General features: G+C 38.6%; 5 protein-coding genes across 7 annotated transcripts; 4 read left to right on the forward strand and 1 right to left on the reverse strand.

Moving 5' to 3' along the window:
• The first annotated feature begins 3,346 nt into the window (after nt 1–3,346).
• LOC119985703 lies at nt 3,347–8,851 on the forward strand. 2 transcript variants are annotated; one of them, XM_038830037.1, is made up of 9 exons: nt 3,347–3,902; nt 4,405–4,450; nt 4,570–4,648; nt 4,754–4,799; nt 4,887–4,985; nt 5,743–5,811; nt 5,903–6,236; nt 6,479–6,624; nt 6,703–8,851. In XM_038830037.1, the coding sequence occupies exons 1-9, from the start codon at nt 3,492–3,494 to the stop codon at nt 8,245–8,247; spliced, it is 2,775 nt and encodes a 924-aa protein (XP_038685965.1). In that variant the 5' UTR covers nt 3,347–3,491; the 3' UTR covers nt 8,248–8,851. The 2 variants fall into 2 exon arrangements, with proteins under 2 accessions (XP_038685965.1, XP_038685966.1); XM_038830038.1 differs by having other exon boundaries at nt 3,349–3,897; nt 4,403–4,450.
• A 2,196-nt stretch (nt 8,852–11,047) lies between these two features.
• LOC119986150 (transcription factor MYB97-like) lies at nt 11,048–13,213 on the forward strand. The gene is made up of 3 exons (XM_038830700.1): nt 11,048–11,609; nt 11,921–12,800; nt 12,926–13,213. The coding sequence occupies exons 1-3, from the start codon at nt 11,229–11,231 to the stop codon at nt 13,195–13,197; spliced, it is 1,533 nt and encodes a 510-aa protein (XP_038686628.1). The 5' UTR covers nt 11,048–11,228; the 3' UTR covers nt 13,198–13,213.
• An 828-nt stretch (nt 13,214–14,041) lies between these two features.
• On the forward strand, nt 14,042–18,067 carry LOC119985933 (NADH dehydrogenase [ubiquinone] 1 alpha subcomplex assembly factor 2-like). The gene is made up of 9 exons (XM_038830413.1): nt 14,042–14,304; nt 15,033–15,089; nt 15,289–15,341; nt 15,969–16,020; nt 16,746–16,799; nt 16,887–16,943; nt 17,054–17,096; nt 17,374–17,421; nt 17,567–18,067. Exons 1-9 carry the CDS (start codon nt 14,193–14,195, stop codon nt 17,628–17,630), a joined length of 540 nt encoding a protein of 179 aa, XP_038686341.1. The 5' UTR covers nt 14,042–14,192; the 3' UTR covers nt 17,631–18,067.
• Nucleotides 18,068–18,866: 799 nt separating this feature from the next.
• On the forward strand, nt 18,867–19,783 carry LOC119985100 (aconitate hydratase A-like). The gene is made up of 2 exons (XM_038829272.1): nt 18,867–19,379; nt 19,482–19,783. The coding sequence occupies exons 1-2, from the start codon at nt 19,164–19,166 to the stop codon at nt 19,638–19,640; spliced, it is 375 nt and encodes a 124-aa protein (XP_038685200.1). The 5' UTR covers nt 18,867–19,163; the 3' UTR covers nt 19,641–19,783.
• A 367-nt stretch (nt 19,784–20,150) lies between these two features.
• On the reverse strand, nt 20,151–24,205 carry LOC119985065. Of its 2 annotated transcripts, XM_038829231.1 has the most exons (7): nt 23,982–24,205; nt 23,238–23,371; nt 23,002–23,085; nt 22,187–22,356; nt 21,580–21,657; nt 21,202–21,346; nt 20,151–20,703 (listed from the first exon to the last, which is right to left on the reverse strand). In XM_038829231.1, exons 1-7 carry the CDS (start codon nt 24,088–24,090, stop codon nt 20,290–20,292), a joined length of 1,134 nt encoding a protein of 377 aa, XP_038685159.1. In that variant the 5' UTR covers nt 24,091–24,205; the 3' UTR covers nt 20,151–20,289. The 2 variants fall into 2 exon arrangements, with proteins under 2 accessions (XP_038685159.1, XP_038685160.1); XM_038829232.1 differs by lacking the exon at nt 23,002–23,085.
• Nucleotides 24,206–24,415: the final 210 nt, after the last annotated feature.

Genomic DNA, 24,415 nt, shown 5'->3' on the forward strand with positions numbered 1-24,415 from the left:
CTTGCCGACACATTTGTGGTCTAACTTCCATGAAAGATGTATTCTTGTGCTTCTATGTATGGATATTGTCTGAGAGAGTTAATAGAGACAAAAAAGAATAGTCTAGGTGGCCTCCTTTTCAGTGGACAAAAATCCCACCCAAAAAAAGGGTCAATGAAAAATTGGGTTTTTTTTAGTGGGGGCCATGACTATTAGTGTATTTCCATGATAGATGAGTGGTTCCAAATCAATCCATGTCCAACAGTCTACCAAATCCATAGTGTGTAAAAGGTTTTTGTTTGGATTAGTCCAACAAAGCAGTCTATTTGATTTTGGGTTCTAGGGTTTACTTCCAAATGTCATTTTGTTGTGGATTTTTAGGGCATCAAATCAAAGTCCAATAATACATGATGATGATATTACTACTTGAAAAATTCAACAACTTCAATTCTTTTCCTGCTTCAAAATGTTCCACAAAAGATGTGGGCCACACTGTGTGGCCTATTGGGCCTCTAATTATTGGGTTTGAAAGTGTTATTCAATAATGAGAGTTAAATGGGCTTGGACTTCTGAGATCAGCTCAGAAGGCCTGTTGCATCAAGTAGGTATGTTATGAGGTTGAGCACCTTTTATTAAGTGAATGGAACTCTCATATCTAACGGATGTGAGATTCCTAACGCTTAGTATACCTGGACGGTTTAAACTGGGCCTTTGGGAGGAATCACAGGCAGCCCAGTTAAGGTATAATAGTTCAACTCTTTATATTAATACCCTATACAATTAATCAAGACTCATAATTCTCTCCTAAAAGATTGTAGGAGTGCAACTAAAGGTGAGAGCTTCAATTTTTGGAAACAATCTCTCAACGTATTATGGCTATGATAAAGGGCTTGTTTGGGAATGCTGTGAGGTGCTGTGAGGTGTGGTGTGGTGCTGTGAGTTATAAAACTGTGGTGCTGTGAGGTGAGTTGGAACGCAAAAAGCTGTTTGGCGCATCACTTTTAAAACTGTGGTGCGGTGCGGTGTGGTGCTGTGAGGTGCGTTTGGCGTATCTAAATTACGGTTATATTAGATGACTAATAATATTAATATAAAATAACTTAATGTTTATATTGTACATTAATCTAAAATAAAATAATTGACCTAATTTGATTACGTAGGACAATTCAACATACATTGTAAGCGTTTGGGAGTGCTGTGAGGTGTGGTGAGGTGCTGTGAGGTAAAAAGCTGTGGTGCTGTGAGGTGAGTTGGAACGCAAAAGCTGTTTGGCGTGTCACAAAAAACTGTGGTGCTGTGAGGTGTGTTGCAACTGAACGCAGTGCAAACGCACTGCCAAACACCCACAAAATCTGTGTATATGATGCATATCTCCGGTCCTGCGCAGTAAAAGAGGTGTAACATTTCTAGGTTGTGGGACCTATGGTGGCATGCCAAATTTCAAAATTCTTTTGCTTTGGTCCCTCCATATGTAAATCAATACTAAAAAGAGAAAAGAAAGCTAATTTGATTGGCTAAGTGGTTTATAACTCAGCAAAACAAACCAACGGTTCTTATTCCTTCTTCCATTGTCTTAAAAGATGATCACACAACACGTTTTATTAGGGCCCTCTAAATTAATCGTTCAAATCAAACCAATTGGTTGGTTATTGTCAAAGATATATTAATGAGGATCGATTGAATAATCAATCAAAAAATTAAAAAATTAACTAAATCGTTAATAATCAATTTATTGATCGATCGATTATTTTTATGTTAAAAAAAAGAAAAAAAAACCAACCGTGAACACACCGTTACGGGGGTGATGGCCGATTAAGGGCAAATGCAATGGTTGCTTATTTGCTGTGCTAACAAAAATATTGACCCGGTCTCACCTCTATTACTCAAAAAGTCAAGTCAAACACGTATTCTAATATAACCACATCAATAAGACACATATTCCAATACAACCACATCAACAAAATACAAATTTCTATATAATTTCTCTTCTCACCCAACATAGAGGCTAACAACATTCTATTCCTCCATATTATCCACAACAAAACTACACCAAAACATCAAATATCAATATATCCACATTAGTAAAACACTTATCCCAATACAGCCACATAAGCAAAACATATTTTACAATACAGTCATATCAACAAAAGATAACATCTTTGTTGACCCAGTGATACTTTACCATTGCATTTGCCCTAACTGTATAATGAACAAGCATCATGATTCTCCGATAACAATGTCGGTCCCACTAGGCCCACAAAAGTATGTGAGAAAGGGAGCTGAATTTCAAGGACTGCCCAAATATACCACTCAAATCTGTTGCTGACTTGGGTCCAATGTGGGGCTCACTGATTATGCATACAAGTCATCGTAAATTCGCTTAGCATCCGTCTGATTGATTCATTGACTGGTCCAGTTTTTTTTGGACGGTTGAGATGGAAGGGTGTATGGCACCGAAAGAGCGAGTGAAAGTACGGAAGAGTCCTTTACAGCCGAGATGGCTGGTTTAGTCAAAAGCGCTGGTCAGGAGGTCAAGTGTCAGGCTGTCAGCTGTTTTTTTTTGGCTCCAATCGCTTCTCGGAGCGTCAAACTCAATCGTCACCAGCCCCTTTGATTTTAATGAAGTTTTGTTTTAAGTTTTTATTATTTATTTTTGTCACCTTGAATTCTAAACAAGACTTCCATAATTGCGATCGTATATTTAAAGCAAATAGTAGGGGTGTTCAAGAAACCGTAGAAATCAAGTTGATTGTCAAACATATTGATTTATTAATTATTTTTACAAAAATTTTACTTAAGACCAATCAATAATTGATTGAAATGATCAAAATAATCGTCGAAGATAAATCGATTGATCAATTGAATTCATGTCAAAAAAAAAAAAAAACCATAACCGATAGTTTACACTCCTATCAAATAAAGTAGAAATAAACACAATTTCAATTTTAATTTATTTTTTATTTTCAAATGAAAAATGGGAATTTTTACATTGCAAATATTGCACGAGTTCAACTTGGTTTATCTCCTCAAGGATTCATTTCTAACCAATTCGACCACTTTAGCTAAACTAATTTAACATTTAATTTGAGCCTTTGTTACAAAATTTTATTCACTTTTTGAGTAATATTGTAATAATAATGGTATGGTATAAAGAGTTCATTCATTTACAATGATCATATAAAAGGGCAATTATCCTCTCACGGTCCACATGGAACACACGCGCCGCCGCCGAGGTCACCGTAATGTCTTGGTCCATACATAAAAGGCAAACGGGCAGAGGGGCAAAGGACACGCAAACCCAACCCGGGCAACGGGCAGCACTAGACGCCGTTCTTGCTTCTTACATACCACTTAAAGTCCGAAGCTCAGGCTCGGAATCAGGTACGGATTTCTCTCTGAAAATGCCAAGCCAGTAATGGAACGAACACGAGAGAGAAAAGGAGAGTAAAAAAAAAAAAAGAGAAAAAGGTAGCAGCGAGTGTTAGAGAGAGAAAGTGAGCTAGTGAGAGGGGATGGGGCAGATCGTGAAGAGGAAGAAGAAAGGGAGACCGTCGAAGGCGGATCTGGAAGCTCGAGCTTCATCAGCGTCGGAGCGGGATACACGGCGGAGCTTACGACGACAAAATGTGAGGTATAACGTAATCGACTACGACGATGATTACATTGAAGAAGATGATGAGGAGGATGAAGAAGAAGAGGAAGAAGTGAGAAGGCGAGAGAAGAAGGTTAAGCTCGTGGATAAGCTCCACAGCAGCGAAAGTGCACACTCTTCAATTGCGCGTGGAGGGCACGCGCTAGGAAATGGGGCATCGGTGGAGGAGAACGAGGAGGAAGACGAAGAAGAGGAGCGCGGGAAGAAGCCATTAAAGAAGAGGAAAATCAACGGTGTAGATGCTGCTGATTATGATGATGATGATGATGAGGTTTGTATTGAATCGTCTACTGTACGGATCTCTGCGAAACTTAGACGGACTGTGAGAGGCAAAAGCAGGGTTTTGGGTTAGGGATTTAGCAGAAAGAGATTGAGACAGAGAGGGTCCAATTACACATTGCTCTCTCTCACTCCATTTGTATGATGATTTTCTCTCTCTAGAGTCTGGACTTCTTCGGGGTTGGGTTGAGAGAGATAATAACTGTCGGTCAACTGTCTTCAACTAACTTCCCAAAAGAATCTGATCACGCTTCCCATCTTTCTCTCCCTGTCTCTCTCTAACCAATCTCTCTGTCCTTCTCTCTCTGTATCCATATCTTTTACTATCCTGTCTCTCTCAGTCTCTCTGCTTATTGTCTGCTCTAGCTGTCTCTGTCTTTTTTGTCTCTTCATCCACTTCTTTCACGTACTCGTGCTTTGTGGGTACGCATTTATTCATGTTTCTTGGTTTGGGATTTTGAAGTAAGAGATGTGGGCTTTTGGATTTTTGACAGGTAAGGGTACGAAAGGGAGACACTACAGGGCAGGACTCTGCTCCAGGCATGTTCCATGCTACTGGATTATGTGTTTTAATTGATTTGTTTCACTTGATATCATCATGACGATGGCAAACTGACGTGGGTTTGGGTTTGTTTCGAAATTGTGTTTGATTTTGTTAGGGACTCCCACAGAATCTGCTTCTGGATTGCCTTTGCCGGATAAGAAAGTATTGGCATTGATTCTTGATAAGCTTCAAAAGTGGGTTAAACTTTTCCTCTCACGTTTCTTATAAAACTCCTAGAATGTTTGTCATAGCATTGCCAATGTTGGCAATTTGCTAATTCTACTTGTTGCTTTTCGCAGGAAAGACATATATGGTGTGTATGCAGAGCCCGTTGATCTTGAAGAGGTGAGTGAAGGGGTTAAACAGTTAGTGTTAGTCAAGGAGTTACTTACTTATATTCAAGGGAAGTTTTGGTTTTTTGCCTTGTTGTAGCTTCCAGACTATCTCGACTACATTGACAATCCAATGGATTTCAGTACGGTGAGGAAGAAGTTGGCTAATAAATCATACGGTACCTTGGAGCAATTTGAGGTAATTATTGATGGTTCAGCTTTGCAGAGCTTATTTACTATTGGTTATGGGGGTCTCTGATTTCTGAATGAAATGTTGCTGAAGTTGATCAGGCTAGTTGCTTGTTTGAGGACTTAAATCAGTTCGTTCTGAAGTTATTTTCTGCAATTTTACGATACCTGCTTGATTATTGTCTCAAGATTTCATAGTTGCATAATAACTCTGAAATGATGGTCTGAAGCAGTCCCGTAATTTTGGACTTTAATGGGTGCTTATACAGCTGTTGTCATGTCAATTTTGTGTCAAGATCACCCATTCTGCTCATACAACCCTTCAGATTCCATTTTCATTTTATATCCAAATGAAATACTGATTAACTAAATCTGTCATATTTATCTATAAAAAGAATTTACCATTGTTTACAAGAAACTTCACGTTTCATTTTTGAGGTTGGATGATGCGGTTGGAAAATGGATAAAATGGTTTGTATGAATTGTTGGACCGGAAAATGACTGGTAATAGTAATACTACTCACTTTGATCAATTTCATATTTTTATCCCCATAAAAAGCTAATATTTAGTGCAACTTTAAATTAAAATTTGATTATACAGTAACTGTGCTTCCCATATTATTTTTTTGTTTCTCCTCTTGTTCTTTTTTTTTATCTCTATTTTCATTTTTTAACGATGATAACCATTGGCCTATTGTTGACTTACAAGGAAACTGATGTACACGTTTTATATAGCGGCTTGTAACAATGGTTTTCTTTGAATGCAGAGTGATGTGTTTCTAATATGCTCTAATGCAATGCAGTATAATGCACCAGAGACCATATACCATAAACAGGTATAAACCTCTTGCATTCTTCTTTATACAGTTCTGTAAACTTTTGCTTCTTGTTTGGTACCTAGTTATATTGCCCACCTTTTTCTCGAAGGCACGTTCCATTGAAGAGCTGGCAATGAGGAAATTTCAGAGGTTAAGGGCCAACATTGAGCGTGCTGAGGAAGAGATGAAGGCAGAACAGAGAACACAATCAAATTCATTGGTGAAGAAGCAAATAAAGAAACCTTTTGGCCGGACCATCCAGGAACCTTTTGGCTCTGATTTTTCCTCAGGTGCTACTCTTGCCACTCATGGGGATGTCCTGAATTGTTCTGCTGCAAACCAAGCTAGCGGCTGTCAAAGGCCTTTTGTTACTGACGAGCCTCTTGACGCCAACTACTCCTTGGTCGATAATAATATTGATAAGATGGAAGATATGACATCAGGTATTTTATCTGAAGGAATTCATTTATGTGATTGTAAAATATTCATAGATAACAAATTTGAAGATTACTTCTTGGAATTTCTGGATTTTCTAAACCATCAGCTGGCGGATGGTTTGAATAATTTTAAGATGATTCTACATGTCTTTGTTATTGATCTGGAGAATGGGTTCATTCATATATTTCAGAGCACTAAATATTTGTCCTGTTTAAGTTGATCTCATAACCATTTTGGGCTGTTTTAGGAAAGGGTTTACCATCCAAACTTGCGAGGAAGCCATATATTGTTGATGAAAACCGTCGAGCAACATACATTATATCCAATCAAACGGTGTCCAAATCAGACTCGATATTTACAACCTTTGAGAATGAAGTCAAGCAGCTTGTTTCTGTATGTTTTTGGGAACCTCATCTATTCCTCCGAATACTTGGCTCCTATGCTGATCTTGTTTTTATTTTTCTGAATCAGGTTGGTCTTCATGCAGAACATGGCTATGCCAGGAGCCTGGCTCATTTTGCTGCAACTCTTGGACCTGTTGCTTGGAAAATTGCATCCCAGAGAATTGAACAAGCATTGCCTGCAGGGTTTAAGTTTGGTCGTGGATGGGTGGGAGAATATGAGCCACTTCCAACCTCAGTATTAATGCTTGAACCTCGAACCCTGAAAGAATCACATTTTTTCTCCAAGTTCAAGGGCACTGCTGATGCACGAAAGGTTGACATGACTTCTAAAACTCCCATCCCTCCCAATGAGTGTGCTTTAAGTGGTCCTCGTAAAGAGCACTCTGTTCCAGTTAAAGATGAAAAATTTCTCGGCAGGCCTCCGAGAGAGCCTTTTGCTCATGTCAAGGAACATCGTGTCAATGGGTCTGTGAGGGAGCATTTTGTTCCTGCTAAGGACCATCCTGTCAGTGGGCTTAATTCAGAAGGGAAGCCACCATTATTTCATCCTAGGAATGGGCCTGTGTTGGGAGCAAAACCGTCTTTATTTGCTGCTGGAATGGCAGCTAGCCACCCTGCACCTTCGACTTATCTGCAGCAGAATCTGCCTTTTAGGAATACTGCTGCACCTGAGAAAAAGGTTACAAAGCAAGTTGAATTGAACTTGCCACCTTTGGCTAATCAACATGATGCTGACATTGTTGCAGATAAGCAGCGTTTGAATAATTCAGAAATGCCAGTTTCCCGGCCAAGAGAGATGGTGCCAAGGAACTCAAATCTTCCAAAGCCATCACCGTTTAAGCAGCCAGATTATAATGGAGTTGGCTCTAGAGGATTACCCAATGGAAAAGTAACTGGAAATCCCTTGAATGGTGGAATGATTAGTTCATCAACTGACACTGTTCCTAATCAAGTTACCAAAGCAGCAACTTTTTTGGCATATGGACAAGAGAGAGGTCTTCGTGACCCAGTTGAGTTGATGAGATCTGCTGAAAATGGCCAAAAGCATGAGAGATCAACGAACCATACCCCAGCCGATAGTCCTTCTGTAGCGGCTTCAGTTCCATCTGTAAGAAATGATTCAAGCAATGTTTCATTAACTGCTGCCCGTGCATGGATGTCAATAGGAGCCGGTGCTTTTGAACAACCAACAGAAAATTCTAGCACTCATAAAACTCAGATTTCTTCCGAGTCATCATATAACCCAGCTCGGCAGCTTCATCCTCAAAGTCCACGTGTTCAGGAGCAGTCTCTGCTTCCCACCAGCATGCAATTGTCCGATAGGAGCAGTTTTCAATTTCAGGTATTTCCACACCAACCTTTTCGGCTAGGAAACGGTTCCCAGTTGCAAGACAGACCTATGGTCTTCCCTCAGTTGGTAACAACCGACTTTTCTAGGTTCCATGCACAGTCTCCTTGGCGAGGTCTCAGTCCACATTCCCAACCAAGGCCAAAACAAGACACCCTTCCTCCAGACTTGAATATCGGTTTCCAGCCCCCAGGTTCCCCTATGAAACAATCATCCAATAGTATTATGGATTCGCAGCTGCCAGATCTGGCTTTGCAGCTCTAAATTCAGGCAGATTTAGTGAGAAGTTACGCAGAAAAGAAGAGCGCAGAGGTTGGATCTGTCTCCTGTACCGTGGGCCCTATCTCTCACAGCTTTGGTGCATAAGAGGTGAGAATGCCCCATCTTTCAGAGAAGAAATGGCCTTTATTTGTCTACCATTGATGAAAAATTACCTAAATCCAGTCCCCGATCAATAAAATGGTGCCGGATTTTCTAATTCCTTGGCGTCAGGCGATATGGGATCCAATCAGAGGATCAAGGAAGAATATTTTTATCACAGCATAAGATTTTCTCTCCTTTTCTTAACGAGGATTATTCACTGAGTAGCTCATCATAGGAAGCTAAAATCTTTGGAGATCAGCATGAGAATGATTGAATTTTAGCAACTATCAATTGATTAGAGGTTGGTAGACTGATTGATTATTAAACAACAGAACCCATTGATGTCTTGTACATGAGTTACAGGTTGATGAGGATTAGTTGCATAGATTTTAGTTGCTTCTATGGCATTACATGTTATTTCATCGAGGATTATGCTGGTAGTGTTGTTATGTACATGTGAAAGGTATTATCACAAATGAAATAATTTTCTGTCATTTCCTCTCCAGATCCTTCTATCTGCCATTTGTTCTCTTCAATTGAATTATGAACTGAATTCATTCATTTTTTTTCCAGTTGTTTTATTGATGTATGTTGATTCTAAGTCGGCGGTGAGGAGGATTGTGAGAATTTGTATAGGAGAGAGTAGGAGGCGGCGAGATTGACATAAAAAGACACGGTTTGAAGTAATAAGAAATTATATGAATTTAATAGAATTAAATGAACGCATGATCCATGAAAAAAATGAATAGGGAAAACAAATACATGTGATGGATTCCGGGTGATATTCTCATAGACTCATGTAGCCGACCTCAAATTTTTGGGATAAGGACTCGGATGAAGATGTTGATTCTAAGTCTTCAAAGATTGATGAAAACCCAATAATCATCATGAATTGATATGACGAGGAAGAAATAGAAACAAAACCTAACCCAAAAAATGAAGATTCACCCAGAAAATACATACAAAATGCTAAAAAAGGATTCACAAGTGCTCAGACTTCAGAGCTGCTGTGGTTTTCTGGGATGAAGATGGAGAAGCTCCTCCTCTCATCCTTAGACCGGGAACCCGATTCCGGACATCATTCTTTTGCCTATTCTTCCATCTTCTCTTTCTGGATCTCTCCGCAGGATCTCTAAGAACGCAAACGTCGCCATCGCAGATGAATTCTTTGGCATCAGATTTAATGGAGGATCCTACTACACAGCAGGCAAACATGTTGGAGAAGAAAGCCATGTAGAAAGAATTATAACTCAAGGCCTCTCAGCTTGTGTTGAGAGTTTTATTGTCTCCCTAACAATGCACTTATAGAAAGGTTTTGTTTTAGTCAATGGTGGATGGCTCTGACTAATTTTTTTTCCCTTTGATTGTAAGCAATTCCATACTTTTGTTTGTCTAAGAGGAATATTACATATATTGCAACATATTTAGGGAGGATTCCAACCCTAATTTCTTGACCTAGATTTTTTTGCAATGAAACATTGAGAATAGATTAACTAGGTTTTGTATGTCCACATTAATTGGTCAATTCTTCTAAGTTGGCCTCAGTATAAGATATAAATGGGGGAAAATTATCCATTTGGTTTGTTTTTTATTTTTCAAAAAATAAAAAAAAGGTTTTTTTTTTTTTTTGTTTTCTAGGGATTTTAGCTATTTCTTTTGTTTTTCGTATTTTCTGAAATGGACAGCTAATGTGTTTTCGGAGTTATTTTATTTTTTTTGAAAAATAAAAACAGAAAATACATGGAAACCCAAGCATACCAAATAGTAATTTATTAAAACATTTTCTTATTGTTACATTATTTTAGAAGTATTTTATCTTATTGAATTTCAAATGAGATTAGTATAGTCCAAACTTGCTTTCTTACATCCAATCTAATCAACCAAACAAATTTTCATTCCAAAAGAGTTGGATTGGAATGAAAGATATTGATTAAGGTTGATGAAGACAAAAAAATTTGACCAAGGCTTTCACATTGATTTTTAGGACAAAGCAAACTTTTGACTCAACAATTTCTTTTTTTTAGGAAATCAACGGAAAACATAATTTCCGTAAATCACATAGATCGAGCCTGGTACAGAAATAACGCCAAAATGAGTGTTAGAATCTGTAACTTTCCACATGAGTGCACTTAGAGATTCAAACAACTAACTTAACTATATGAATCATCCATTTTTTTGTTTCCTTTGACTCAACTCAATGGCCTTGCATACACAATTTCTACAAAGTTCTAATTTGGGACTGAATTAATTCTTCAACCCAAATACCCAATTAGGCAAATTGACCACCCTGTCCCTTCCCACAAATTTTCTCTTCCTTGTTGTCCTTACCACCCACTGTAAAAAACAAAAAAAAAAAAACACCCAATGAGAGACAAGAGACAGACAGATTCATATAAAGAAAGCTCAAGAAGAGCTTTATAGGTTGCGCCATTGAAACAAACAAAGTACAAGCCGCATTCCTTGGTCTCTCCCCCAAACCCCCCACCAAATTGCTTCCATTGCCACCCTCTCTCTCTCTGTCCTTTGCCAGGGATCCTCAAGCCTCCTCTGTGGATCCCAGGCAGAGGCATCATTCTCCGAAACCCCCCACTCTCGTTCCATCTCTTTCTCTCTCTCTCTATATCAGAAAAACACAAAAAAATTGTTTACTGTTTTATGTTTGTTGTTGTTGTTGCAGTCTCAATCTCAAGATTTCCTGAGTCTTTTCTCTATTACATGAATAGGCACAAAAAAAAAATGTTAAAAAAAAGTTGACAGAAACAAAACCCACAAATTCCTTGGACCCATCAAAACATATACAGCAGAAATCGAAATACACACAGAGAAAAATTGGGTCGTGTGGGTGATTGTGGTATGTGCTCTGTTTTAGTTGTTTTCCAATTATGATGATGATGCCCTTTAATGGGGTGACATCAAATAGCGAAGAAGGTGGGTCCACAGAATCAAGCAGTTTTGGTGGAAGCAGAGGAGGTAGAGGAATTGGTGGTGGTGGTGGTGAAGACGGGTTTAATTGGAAGAAGGGGCCATGGACGACGGTGGAGGATGCAATATTGGTGGAGTATGTGAGGAAGCATGGAGAGGGGAATTGGAATGCGGTGCATAGGAACACTGGGTTGAACCGGTGCGGCAAGAGCTGCCGTCTACGGTGGGCCAACCACCTCCGACCCAATCTCAAGAAAGGCTCCTTCACCCCTGAAGAGGAACGCCTCATTGCGGTTCTTCACTTCAAGTATGGCAACAAATGGGCCCGCATAGCTACCCAGGTACGTACACAAATATATACATACATACATACATATATATATATATAGTGTTTGTATCTATATATAATTCGGTTGTTCAAATTGTTTCCCCAATTGGGTTTCGTCTCTCTGTTTTATTGGATTTGGTTCTGTTTGCTTATTATCTTTCCAATTCTGGACAGATTTGGTTGATTTTTCTTGACTGTATCAATATATGCTTTCTGGGTTTTCTGGTTCTGCTATGTCAGTTCAATTCTGTGTTTGTTTGTGGAGAATTGATCGCGTTTAAAGCTTTGAAAAACCAACATTAATGGCGTGTGTGATTTTCTCAGTTACCTGGGAGAACAGACAATGAAGTGAAGAATTACTGGAACACACGAATCAAGCGCCGGCACCGGCAAGGTTTGCCTCTTTATCCACCAGAAATTGATCCAAGACAACCCTCTCCATCTCCACCACCATCACAACAACTAATGTCATCAGCGTCCTCCACCACTAGCCACCACCACCAATCCTTCTCTGCCCCCACAACCCCCACCTCCATCTCCTTCCAAACCCCTCCCTCTACCCCCTCCTCCTTCAATACTTTCTCTCAATTCGACTTCTCCCTCCCGCCTGGCCCCGCCCCTCTCCTTGTCCAGAGTCCTCTCCGTTACAAGCGATTCCGCCCCGACGACCCCGCCCCCGCCCCCACCACCACAAACCACCACCACAACAACAATATCATTGACAATACTAACTTCTTGCTTCCTTTGTCCCCGATGTCCACTCGGACTCTTTTGTCTCACCAGTTATCAGCCTCGACTCCATCTTTGTCACAACTGGCAATGAATTCTGTTGATTATGGCAGGAACTCAAGCACTATTGTAGCATCTAATGGAAGTGATGGTAATGGTGTTTTTTCTGAGCTCCCTTCAAGCCAATTCTCCTCTTCGTTGATGTCTTCGAATCCGGAGAATAACTTTTATAATTCCAAACTGAACAATGAGACTAGCAATGGTGATGTTGATGGAGGTGGTGGTTATGGAAGTGGGTATTTGGAGGATTTGTTGCAGGAGGCACAAGCACTCGGTGGAGGGAATGGAGATGATTTGAAGATGATGCAGACTGATTTAGACATTAATGGTGGTGGGTGTGGAGGAGAGAATCACAGTTTCGGGGGATTTGATGGGCAATGGAATGATTCCAGTGGCTCGTTTTCGCTATTTTCCGGTCAGTTTTCTGTATTCATGGATGCTCCTGTAGGTTCATTGTGGTTTTCTTGAGAAAAATTGGAAGCATTTTGATCCAATCTTTTACTCATAACACAATGCTTGCTTTTGCATTCATTCATGCAGGACTAAAACAGAAGGAAGAACCAGCTACCCAGATAAACTCAATCCATGAGGACTTATCAAAGCTGCTCAACGTAATTCCGTCCAGCGTGCAGGTTCCACAGTGGTGCAGCGACGGTGGCGAGAACTCGAATGGCCAATCCTCGGTCGTAACAGCCGATAATATGGAGCTTGAGATGCAGCAAATAGCTTCATTGTTTCCTATTACTTCCACAGCAGACCATGTTGGGAACTCTGGCTCTTGTTCTTGGGACAACTTGCCTGGAATCTGCTAAACTTGTTCAGTACTTAATTTTCGCTGGGTTTATAACAATATGACTACTAATACCAACGAGAGGTCACTCAGTTGACAATCGACTACGTTATATATATATGTGTTCAATGTTCGATTCCAATGACAAGCATATTTCTCAACCGTATTTCAAAAAAAGGAAAAACAATATGACTCCTAATATATTCAATCTGCTTTTGCTGTAAATGTAAACAATGAATGAAATAACAGATGATAAAGTATGTTTCCGTGCCATACTTTGTTGTGCACAAAGGGCTAAATTTAGTAGAAGAAGTGTGGTTATAATTCTCATAGCAGAAAAAGTGACTCTTTTAGAGTCATTGTTAAGAGATAAGGGAATCATTGAGTGATAGTTGAATGATAAATCTCTGGGACCAAATCGTATGTGAAATTTTAGTGAGCGTAGGTTTGAAAACTTGAGTTTAGGGTCATATTAGATGTTCAGAAGACAAGCTTGTATTGTATCGTTCTCAATTAACAAAAAAAAAAGTTTATGAGATGAGGGCATATCATGCGTTTGAAGATATTGTCAAATTTCAATATAAGATTAGTGAGAACCAACCAAAAATGGATCAAATCCTCGAAATAAACGCTCATAACGAATCGCTTAATTGGTTAAATTATTGTCAAAAATTGAAAAAAAAAAAACCCAACCCGAACTGACCGTTTACATCTCTACTTGGTGATTGAAAAGCATGTTTCTATTGTACAGTAGAAAGTTCCTCCAATAATAAAAAATAAAAAGTAAAAAATATTTTTAACTTTTACAGTTTTCACCACCATATAACAGGGGTATGATAAACCAACAATAAACAAGACCAAATTCTCCAAACAAGACCAAACTCCGAAGCCTCGTTTGTTTCGACATTTTTGAATCACTTGTACGCACCCGGTTACGAGTTTTGATTCACCGTTAAGCAGTCGACGTTGATAGTTAGTATAATGGGCTCCGATTAGAATTGGTCATAGAGAGAGGATATGTCGAAGCTATTTTCGAGGATTGCTGGGCTTTTCAGCAGTCGCACTTTCACTGGTATAGACAAAGCAGGGAACAGATACTTCGCCAAAAAGGAGGAGATTGATGGTATAGGTAAGCTGCTCTTTTTTGGAATTGGCTTTCGGGACTTAATTTTTGGTTATTTGTCTTTGGCATCATAGTGCAGTTTCGCTTGTCAAATTGTAATTCTTCTGTATTTTTCTATTTGCGATCTGTTCTCCTTTTATCTCCAAATAATTTTTTTCATTGAATTGATGTTATCACGAGTTGGGTCTGTCTGACCTTTGTTCATATATATCTGCGAACTGGGTTGTTCTAATTGTATCTGTCAGTAAGAGTAAGCTCTTACATCATTCCATTTCTCACACATACATACAGCTTGTACACATACATACAGCTTGTATATATGGCTCTGGGTGTGTGTTTAGGTAGAGTTGCACATATTATGTGGGGGGTAAGGTCTACGTACATCATCGATAGCTGTATTTTACTATATTTTGGTTCAATACTTGAAGTCTAGTTGATGTTTCATCGTTGATGCGGATGCAATTGGAGTTGCATTCTCTTGGCTGAAGGGAGGGGGATTTAAGTGTTCATTATGTTACAGTTGAGCATTATGGTCGATTTAGCTTAATGTAGGTGTTTCGCTTGGTTAAGCTGAATACTAGTGTCTGGGAATCGTTTTGAGTGTGTAGTGAACATTTGGAATGATTTTAGAATGGAATGCATGTGAATTAGATCATGAAAAGGTATTTGGATGTAAATTCTTGTGCAGTATCATTCTCAGTGTTTCTGATGCTGTAAATTGTTCATTGCATTAGTGAAAGAGAAAAGATGGGTGATTTTCAAAGGAGAGGAGGATCCAACCACAGTTCCTGGTAAGCACCCGGGTGAAAGCCTGTTCCTTTAGGAGATGATTGATGAACTGAAACATTTTGCTAAATACATATGTTTTATAGTTTGTTGTCAAACAAAAGAAAAGTTTTGAGACCTGCGTAATTGATAGATTTTTTGAGCAGTTTTCAATAGTGCAGAATGTTTTATTTGTGCTCAAAGTCTGGTTGCGAATTATTGTAGTTGAATGGATATGTTGGCTCAATGGGCAGCGCAAAAGAGCTCCAACTCCTGAGGTAAACTAGTTCAACTTCTACCGATATCCACTGGTCCATCTCCCATCCATTCGCTTGCCCCCTCTCCTCAACCTCGAAAGAACAATTATATAACTAAAAAATATCTTTTAAAAGGAAATTAAATATTTTATGTGTTTTAAAATATGGTTTTCTGAAGTAATAGTGAAATCTTAGTTAACTTAAGAACATGCGTGTTCTCTTGAGAGATAAAGCCCATCTGATGATTTGCTTACAATAAATTTTGATTCACTGAAGTCCTTGGCATCATTAAACCCATGGTCCATGGATAATGTACAACTCATGTTATTTTTACCATATGGTGCCATGATGCAAGGCCTTTGATATTATAAGACCATTTGTTGATTGGCGATTTATTCTAATCTGTGTGTTTGGGAAAGTGAATGGTAGATGATTCTCAATCCACTTATGTCATCTCTGGACTATATGCAAGGAAACTCAGGAATCCATCTAGGAAAAGGGTTTTGATTTTGCATGCCAATTAGCTCCACTCGTTCATCTACTTCTCTCCACAACAGCCATTTCCTGTTTAAGTAGTAATCTTCATATAAGATATTTTACATTGTGGAACAATTCTTTATGTCATTTGCAATGTAATTTTCACTTCAGGAAATGATGGAGCTGGAAGCAAGACGTGAACGTGTTAGGCTAAATGTTGAACGTAAGTGTTACTAACTAGTTTCATGCCTTCAATGATTTTTTGCTGTTATTTTTCTTCAATCTTATGGCATTGCTAATGTTATCTAGTGGCGAAAGAGAATTGCTCGTGTGGATTTTAGCTAATTTAAAATCATTTAGAACAAAGGGTTTGGTGATATGCCAATGATATATATATATATATGTATTTTTTCCCCCTTTAACTTAACATGTCATTCTTTTCCTTGCCAAAATTGTCCAAATAACTTCAGTCCTATCAATGATTGCTCACTTTGATTAATTATCTCAATCATTTGTGGTTTTTGTGAGTATGTTATATTTTTATATTTCTTTGGCTGGAAGTATGTTTTCACAAGTGTGATGTAAATACAAAGAACTTGGATACCGTGTTAATTGCATTAGTTCAATGTTACCAGAGGGTCAATGAAGTTATTTTAGGGTTTAATATGTGATGGTGCTTTTAAAATTGGATAATATTCAACTTCATCCAGACCCTTTTATAGTAGTTGTCTCTCATCATGCGGTGAGATTTTTTTTGTTCTATTTCCCCTCTTTTCTTTTATTTTTTTCAATTGTTTGCGAGTTATGACTTCTGATTATGTTTGCTATTATCTTCTGATTATAGTGACGTTGAAGGATTCTATGAGTAATTCCTGTGTTGTTATCTCAGATGGCTCCTTTTGATAGTCTCTTTTAATTTCTTTTCTTTATGTTCTTTGAAATACATAGTTCTTAAGAAAGAAGAAGAGGAAAAGAGGGCCAAAGAAGGTCCCGCTCGTAAAGGTGAGAGCACTGTCGGTCACTGAAATAGTTTCTCATTAACTGTTTTCTCCACTCATGCAATTGTTGATAATTTTATTTTTTGTGTAGTCAAAGCAGGAGGTCCAGACTTGAAAAGTTTCATGCAGCAAATTCCTTCTTCAGAAGGTACTGTATACCTATTACTATAATTTTGAAGGCAAGGATACATAAATCAGTGCTTGTAATTTATGGGTCTGTGGCTGACATATTTTTTGTCATGGTGTTTGTCCTTATAGCCGATGAAGCCGAGGAAGCATCTGGCACGAGGCATGAAGCGAGGTAAGTTGGATTGATTTCTCCCAAATTTTCCGCATCCAAGGTTTGTGGTTTTTGAGGTGTATTGTTGTTTTACGAGTAAGGCTACCCAGCCAAAAGATATACGAGTCATTTACTTCTCCAACAAAGTATACCTCAACATCCTTTGGCTCTTTGACATTTTGTGAATCATTCAAACTGCTGCATTGTTTTCCTGGATTTCCCAGGCCGTTGACATACTTGGTTCGTACGCAAATACTTACACTTCCATTTAAGCGCTGACTTAATTTTTCATTAACAGGAGTAAAGAGACAGAGGCAGGGAAAGCAAAAGAAGAGCCTTTGCCAGAGTAAGTGTTTTTATTGTTATTAAAACACCATTTCAACAAAAGCTACAAGGGAAGAAGAAGTTGTAGATTTCTCAAATATCTATTTGCATCTGTCAAATTTCTCATCATGCATATGTTTGTATGGTGTAAAAATAATATTCTACAGGTCTTCAGAACCCACTGGATCCGGTGCATCCTTCCAACCGGGAACATGGCGACCACCAACATAAGCGCGACAAGTCAATGGATCTGAGTAAAACTTCAACCGTTGTGATCCTTCCCTTCACGCGTCTCGTTAGCTGTTCCAAATTCTATAACAAGGTTCAACTAACTTCACTACTTTTGGAGCATTCATTCATTTTTAGCTGTGGCACAGCAGACACAAGGCTTTGTTGAACTTTCATTGTTTGACAAAATCTCATATTAGATTTGTGGTAAGGACTGAAAGGGCATTTATGGATCGGCAAGGCGCTAATTAAATCTCAAGTTCAGTGTGATACCAAGATAAATTTTTTTTACAATTTGGAGTTATCTACTTCAGTTCTTGCTCTGCTGCTTTTATGTTACTGTCTTGTGCTTATATTGCTCCTGCAATGGAGAAATTCTTTGAAAGACAACTTCAAGCATATGGTAGTTACTGTTTTTGGGTGGAGAAGCTATTTGAATATCAGCATATGAATGTTGAAGTGATTGAAGTTTTCTTCAAAACCCGATTCAAGCATATGGTAGTTACTGTTATAGCTACTTCACAAGATTGGTACTATCCAAGGAGCCTGGGATTGCCATTCTTACCCTCTTCGAGGGTTTCCATCCGTGAACGCAAAGTTTATGGCTGATCAATATCGCACACCATCACTTAGCCATTGCAATTCTTTTCCTCATTGATGGCCACATGAATAGAACTAACTTCGGGATTAAGCACAGTATAAAATACATCTTTTAATGGTTTAGACCTGAGTCAGCGATTGAGCGGCAAGCATGGTCTACCACTCTACCTCATGTATGCGAGATGAAGAACTACAACTACATGTCAACCGAGGTGATTAAGACATATAATCGAAGTAGATGATATCTAGTTCGAGCCTCCCACTTCAAGGGAATACTTGAAGCAAGATATCCAATACTTTTAATAACAGAATTAATTAAAAAAATAAAAAGCCTGAATTTGATAATTAATGCAAATTAAAATTGATCCTATCAGCTAAATCAAACCTTATAGAAGACGCGCCAATGTGAAGGTGGATGGCGATGTAAGAAATTAAGTTTTAAGGTCAAAGTCAACCGAAAGGTAATCATCTATCCATCACCGTCCGTTTTTTATTCAAAGGTGCATCCAACGGCCATCACCAAATCCCATCGTTTAGACTCCCCCTATATAGACTCCACGCAAGGACTGTTCAAGAAGGCTCCATTTCTTGCTTCTTTTCAGTTTTCTCGATCAGAAGGGCTGCCTCTCTCTAGCAGCTTCTACTTGTCTGTAATCTAAACGCAAACCCTAGCCATGTACATGTATACGTCTCAATCTTCTTCTCTTCTTCGTTCTCGCTTCGCTTCCTCTTCCTCTTCTCTCTCTAGAGTTCAGTTACCGCTTTCTGTTTTCAGAGCCACTGCTCCGTCCTCGTTTTGCGCTCCGTCTTCTGTTTCCTTGTCTCTTTGTGATCAGAAGTTCCGGAGTTTGAGGTTCTATACTGTGTTGAGATCTCTATGTGTTTGATGCTGCAATGGTGAGTCAAATAACTTAGTTTCTGGATTATCACCTTCTCATGGAAGAGAGAAGGGGGCGAGGGTCTGAATGGTGGTTGCGTGATTTTAGTCAAATTATTAGGATAAATGTGGACAATTGTTCTTCCTTTCTCGATGATCTGTTATTAAAAATGCAGAGATACAAAGCAGATGGGCAAGACACCATTGTCCTAGCTGGAGCAGAATATGGAAGTGGCAGTTCTCGAGATTGGGCTGCCAAGGGTCCAATGCTAATAGTGAGTGCAAATTTGGTTTTGTCTGGGGCCTTGATGCCAAGCCTTGCATGGTTTTCTCCTTCCATTTCCTGTTCACTTATTATAAATTCATCTTCTGTTCAGGGAGTTAGAGCAGTGATTGCCACGAGCTTCGAGACAATTCACCGTAGTAATCAGGTTGGAATGGGGATTATTCCTCTTTCTTCTAATTTGCATTACAATTTCTCTTCTTTCATCGTGAAGGATCATAGTATGAGGATCATTACTTCATTTGCAAATTAGTAGATCGCTTGCACCTTTTAGTGCAAAGTTGGACTATAGAAAAGAGGGATATGTAAAGAAGTAGGAGCAGGAGCAGGAGCAGAGAAGACAAGATTAGTCCATGAAGAAGTATGTCACTTCCAATGTTCAAACTAAAGCTTTCCTTTTCTAACCCGATTTCTTGGTATATAAGTAGAACAATATTTGTTCCCTGAAGCGACATGTAAAGATCATCTTTGACAGTTGCAAATTGATATTGAACTCAAGGGTTCGAACTTAAAAGTTGAGACTTTGATTCTAAGTTGGTGGAGTTATTTTCAAGTGCTTTGCATTAGCTCTTGATCCAATTAACCTGTGGGGCAAGTTTGCACGAGCCTAACTCACCCGAGTTTGGGCTTAGTGCACTATTCAAGTTTATATTGGTTAGAGAAAACATGAATGATGGGGAAAACAAGGAAATATAAACATCTTTTGTAGCACATTTTATTCCTTTTACTATAGCTTCAAATACTTTTGCAGGAACATTCCCAATAAGCCAAAAGCAAAGCCCTTGTGCCTCCATCACATTGAACCAATTTCATGGGTGTTTAAATTTACAAAAACAAAATATCAGAAAAATAATTAAAACCTTTCACTTCCCAGTCATTTGAATAATTGACTACAACAGCAGCTAGTTCCTGCTTTGTAAAGATTTGGATGCTTTTGCAGCAAGAGCAATTGCCTTGGCCTCTGTATTTGTCATTCTCCACTCCCTCTCCGCTCGTCGTTGATGCTGCCTTGCATTCTTAGCTCGCTTTGGTGCTAGGCGTGTATCCCTCTCTACAAAGGCAAGTCTGAATTTTTCAGCCAGAGACAATTCAGTGGGACTTGAGAGAGAAGGAGACGTGGTTTTTAGTGTAAAGCCACTGACTGCCCACGTTTGGGGATCAACATCCTCGACACAGCGATCATCAAGTGCAATATCTTGTGAGACTTCTATGGGAACTTCAGCCCCCCTAAAACCAAAGGGGGATGCTTTGGGATTTACAGAAATGCGTGGGCATTCGGTTGCCAATGTCTCCAACGAATCTTTGTCGATCTTTGGCTGCAAATAAAGAGAAAGTTTTAGAAAACCCCGGGACATATAGCAAGTCAAGGCTCTGATACGTCCTTGTGAACAACTTACATTTCATACGTTTATGAATGAGTTCATTCTTAGCTGTCCCAAGTAACTACATAGTGCTCAGTTGATACACGAGCCTGAGATGTTGCCACACCAAGAAGGCAATGACAAGACATTTCTCCGCCGCTGTCAACGTATGTTATTAAATTGACACAGACGCAAGTTTTCTCATTATCAAGCATTTTAATTTTTTTAAAGAAACTGGGCCTTTTAAATTTAAATTTTAATACAAAAATGCTATATTAATCAAAGACTTTGATATTGAACTGCACCACATAACAGTCTCTTTTTTATACGAGGTTGCGGACCACAACCACAGTACCACACTAGTGTGATTTGGGCCAATATCTTGCAGATCACAATAATTTATAGCAGGTAATGGACTTAAAATAACTATGAAAGGATAAACTGACATCATACCCACACAAGCCAGCGCAGGGATTCTGCACTATGTCCAATTTCAGCCATATCAAGTTCTTCCCAGGAATCTCCCTTCACATCATTCAGCTTTGGTTTGAATATACCCAAGCATCTACGTGCAGTGAAGTCACTCCTTGGGCACCCTCTGCAACATTAACTTTGGTTCATAGCCTGCTGGGAGGTTTATACCCTAGTTAAACCACATATCGTGGGCCTACTTAATTGTGCATGATAAAGTACAACATAAAAGACCTCGTAGAGAAAATTTCATGCTTATTCCAATGGGTGCCAACGACTTAATGTGGAGTAGTTTCTAATATTGATAGGTTTCGACAAAGAAAACTCGGGAACAGAGAAAGTCCTGGGAAGGAAATGTACCCGCATCTCAATGTTTCCAATGACTTGCAGTTTTGCACAAGTTCAGAGACGCCAACAGCAGTAATGTTCTTGCATCGGCTGCATAATTTTTTTGGGGAAAGAAAAGAGAGATCATAATCAAGAAACCAAATAGCAAAACCCCACGCCAACAACCACTTTTAACCAAAACAATTGTCATTTGCAGGACATAATTGAAAGTAGGACATCAATCGGCTTATCGCTTAAGTTTAAAGGCAGTCCAATAATATATGTAGTAAAAAGCCAATAAATCTAAAATAGGCACCTATAAATCATTACATATCAACTTATTGTGCTTACCAATTCGTCAGCATACAAATAAATCAATAGAAATCAACAGTCAATCAAAACATAGGCAAACTCATCCATTATAATGATAACACATGGTATCATGTTCTCTTTCCCAGTTCACTGTCTGCAAGATTTAATCCCATATTTCTGATGATCCAATGAAATATATAATCCATAACCAATAAGTTCGCTTATAAATATCTAACTCAAATTCCACAGATACTACTTTGCATGATATTAACTCCAAGACCGAACAGTTGGGCATCATAACCAATAAGGTACACTTGAACTTCCATACCTTATGTCCACAGCTCGAAGATGTGTGCATACACCGGCTACTTCTGCTAAACCAGAATCAGAAACATCTGAACCAGATATGTCAAGAACTCCCCATGCACTATCAGCTAAAGAGATGATGACATCATCATTTAGCAACTTTCTTCTCCTGGCAATTGCTGCCATTGCCATCTGCATAATTAGAATATATAAAGATAGAATTCAGAGTCTCATTAGCAGAATTCCAGATATAATCAATAAAGAAAATGAATATACAAATGATCTCTATTAGAGAACACCAAGAAGGTGAAGCCTAAAGAAGCAGATGCCAGAAAAAAAAGGAAGCAATAGCCTGGGAAGCTTTTAAACCAGTACCAAGTAATTGCCTTAATGTTTCACATAAATAGCAAGAAAAGTAGCATGTCAAACCCAAGGTATTAAGTTACGTAGCAAAAAAAGGCGGACAGTGCTTATACGAACAGGGTGAGTCAAGCCAATGTTTATTAACTTGTAAGGACTGTCGTTCTTTCGTACTTAGATTTCCTTATAAGGACTATTGTTCATATGTGCTTATATTTCCTATAACCAACTATCATTTTATATGCTTCGTGCCCTCTTGGCACTGTTTGAGGACAAGTACGCAATCAGATCCTATCGGACAGAACATGACAAGTCTTGAGACCATATGAAACTTTTTTCTTACTTTTACAGCATGAATATTTCACTTTAATATTGCCGTATCTTAAACCATCCACAAAAGGCAAGTATCGAATGACAAACTAAAACTAATAAGCATGTAAAAGAACACTGTTTGTAAAACATGGAACCTGAACTCACGGTTAACATCCAAGGACACTGAGTGCTCTGCCCCCTTGAATGCATCTTAGGTTGCATTGTCAGTTTATACATATGCCCTGCCATCTGAAAGTCCCTTGATTTAAAAAATACCTACTTTATGTTCGTTCCCTTGTTTTCATATTTAAAATCTAGTCCAAAAGCATAACATGCAGAAAAAATTAATGTACACAAAGTGAGAATACTTCAATAGTCAATAATTTTATTACTAACGCAACCTTAATATCTGCCGGAAAGCTGACAGCAATGCCACCCAACTCTGGAATTATATCCTCTAAATGCCTGCCAATGACACCAAGACACAAGCTGCTCAAACTAGGAGGTTTTGTCCTTGTCCTCTTACAAGCCAATTCTATCAACAACAGACCGAGCCAATTAGTTCATACAGATAACAAAAGCAACCACAACTCACTTAATAACCACCACCACCATCATCATCAAAAAGACTTCATCCCAAAATTTGGGAACATCTACAAGAATCCACCACAGAAACTAAATGAGAATTGAACAAATTTATTTAATACATCATCTCAATTTACATACATAGAAAACCAGATTTCATTGTATCAGTCAATTGCAATTCAATAAATTGAATAAAGAGATTAATGAGAAAAGCAATTTTTGATCTTTCAATCACCATTTTATTAAACTAATGTGCCTAAGAGAAAATATCATCTTTTGGTTTTAGCTTGTCAAGCTGCGCACAAAGTTGACAAAGACTGTAAGACACCTAATCAACTTCATGTACTACTAATACTCATATTATAGGAACTATTCAATATTTTTGGCAGCCAAGCATACATACATACATACATGATTCCAATATCAGAAACAAAAGAGGGACAAGATACACACAGCAAAACATGATTCCAATATCAGAAACAAGTATCAATAGATATACATACATATATCTGGTGTAAATTTTATGCAATACACATATAGAGAGCAAAGAAAGGACCTACTGGGGATAGTAGCGGTATATTTGGGGTTATAATTGGGACTCAAATCGAGATTCTTCAATGAATTGGTTATTCCCTTCGCGGAAGCAGCTGCAGGCTTGTCTTTCTCCATTAAAATCCAACGAGACTACTTGGAGATCGAGACAAAGTTCTCAGATATTATGAATTCTCAGTTGCAGACGAGAGGAGGACGACGAAGGAGAAATGAAGCGAAGCCGACATGGAAAATCTGGTATATACTTTTAAAAGAAAATATGTGTGATGCTGCGATTACTATAATGCCCACAAATAAAACCTAGAATCACAACCGTTCAATAGGGCTAGAAATGGGCCGGGCCTGTTTTACTTGCCAACCGACCCATTGTGAACTCATTTATTCTAGTTGATAATTAATCGTCAACTGACCCATGAGATCCGCTCAATAATTTACCCTACAT

Source organism: Tripterygium wilfordii, chromosome 19 (genome assembly GCF_013401445.1).
Source record: "Tripterygium wilfordii isolate XIE 37 chromosome 19, ASM1340144v1, whole genome shotgun sequence".
NCBI lineage: Eukaryota > Viridiplantae > Streptophyta > Magnoliopsida > Celastrales > Celastraceae > Tripterygium > Tripterygium wilfordii.

What these genes read in the sequence shown, in the direction of transcription:
- LOC119985703 (XM_038830037.1), top strand. Translation starts at nt 3,492, where the DNA reads ATGGGGCAGATCGTGAAGAGGAAGAAGAAAGGGAGACCGTCGAAGGCG. An exon ending in AGGGCAGGACTCTGCTCCAG is followed by an intron (nt 4,451 to 4,569) that starts GCATGTTCCATG and finishes TGATTTTGTTAG; the next exon opens with GGACTCCCACAGAATCTGCT. An exon ending in GATGGAAGATATGACATCAG is followed by an intron (nt 6,237 to 6,478) that starts GTATTTTATCTG and finishes GGGCTGTTTTAG; the next exon opens with GAAAGGGTTTACCATCCAAA.
- LOC119986150 (XM_038830700.1), top strand. Translation starts at nt 11,229, where the DNA reads ATGATGATGATGCCCTTTAATGGGGTGACATCAAATAGCGAAGAAGGT. An exon ending in GGGCCCGCATAGCTACCCAG is followed by an intron (nt 11,610 to 11,920) that starts GTACGTACACAA and finishes TGATTTTCTCAG; the next exon opens with TTACCTGGGAGAACAGACAA. An exon ending in CTCGTTTTCGCTATTTTCCG is followed by an intron (nt 12,801 to 12,925) that starts GTCAGTTTTCTG and finishes TCATTCATGCAG; the next exon opens with GACTAAAACAGAAGGAAGAA.
- LOC119985933 (XM_038830413.1), top strand. Translation starts at nt 14,193, where the DNA reads ATGTCGAAGCTATTTTCGAGGATTGCTGGGCTTTTCAGCAGTCGCACT. An exon ending in AAAGAGCTCCAACTCCTGAG is followed by an intron (nt 15,342 to 15,968) that starts GTAAACTAGTTC and finishes TTTTCACTTCAG; the next exon opens with GAAATGATGGAGCTGGAAGC. An exon ending in AGAAGGTCCCGCTCGTAAAG is followed by an intron (nt 16,800 to 16,886) that starts GTGAGAGCACTG and finishes TTTTTTGTGTAG; the next exon opens with TCAAAGCAGGAGGTCCAGAC.
- LOC119985100 (XM_038829272.1), top strand. Translation starts at nt 19,164, where the DNA reads ATGGAAGAGAGAAGGGGGCGAGGGTCTGAATGGTGGTTGCGTGATTTT. An exon ending in CCAAGGGTCCAATGCTAATA is followed by an intron (nt 19,380 to 19,481) that starts GTGAGTGCAAAT and finishes TCTTCTGTTCAG; the next exon opens with GGAGTTAGAGCAGTGATTGC.
- LOC119985065 (XM_038829231.1), bottom strand. Translation starts at nt 24,090, where the DNA reads ATGGAGAAAGACAAGCCTGCAGCTGCTTCCGCGAAGGGAATAACCAAT. An exon ending in GCTTTCCGGCAGATATTAAG is followed by an intron (nt 23,086 to 23,237) that starts GTTGCGTTAGTA and finishes AGGGACTTTCAG; the next exon opens with ATGGCAGGGCATATGTATAA. An exon ending in CCCTGCGCTGGCTTGTGTGG is followed by an intron (nt 20,704 to 21,201) that starts GTATGATGTCAG and finishes CTTTATTTGCAG; the next exon opens with CCAAAGATCGACAAAGATTC.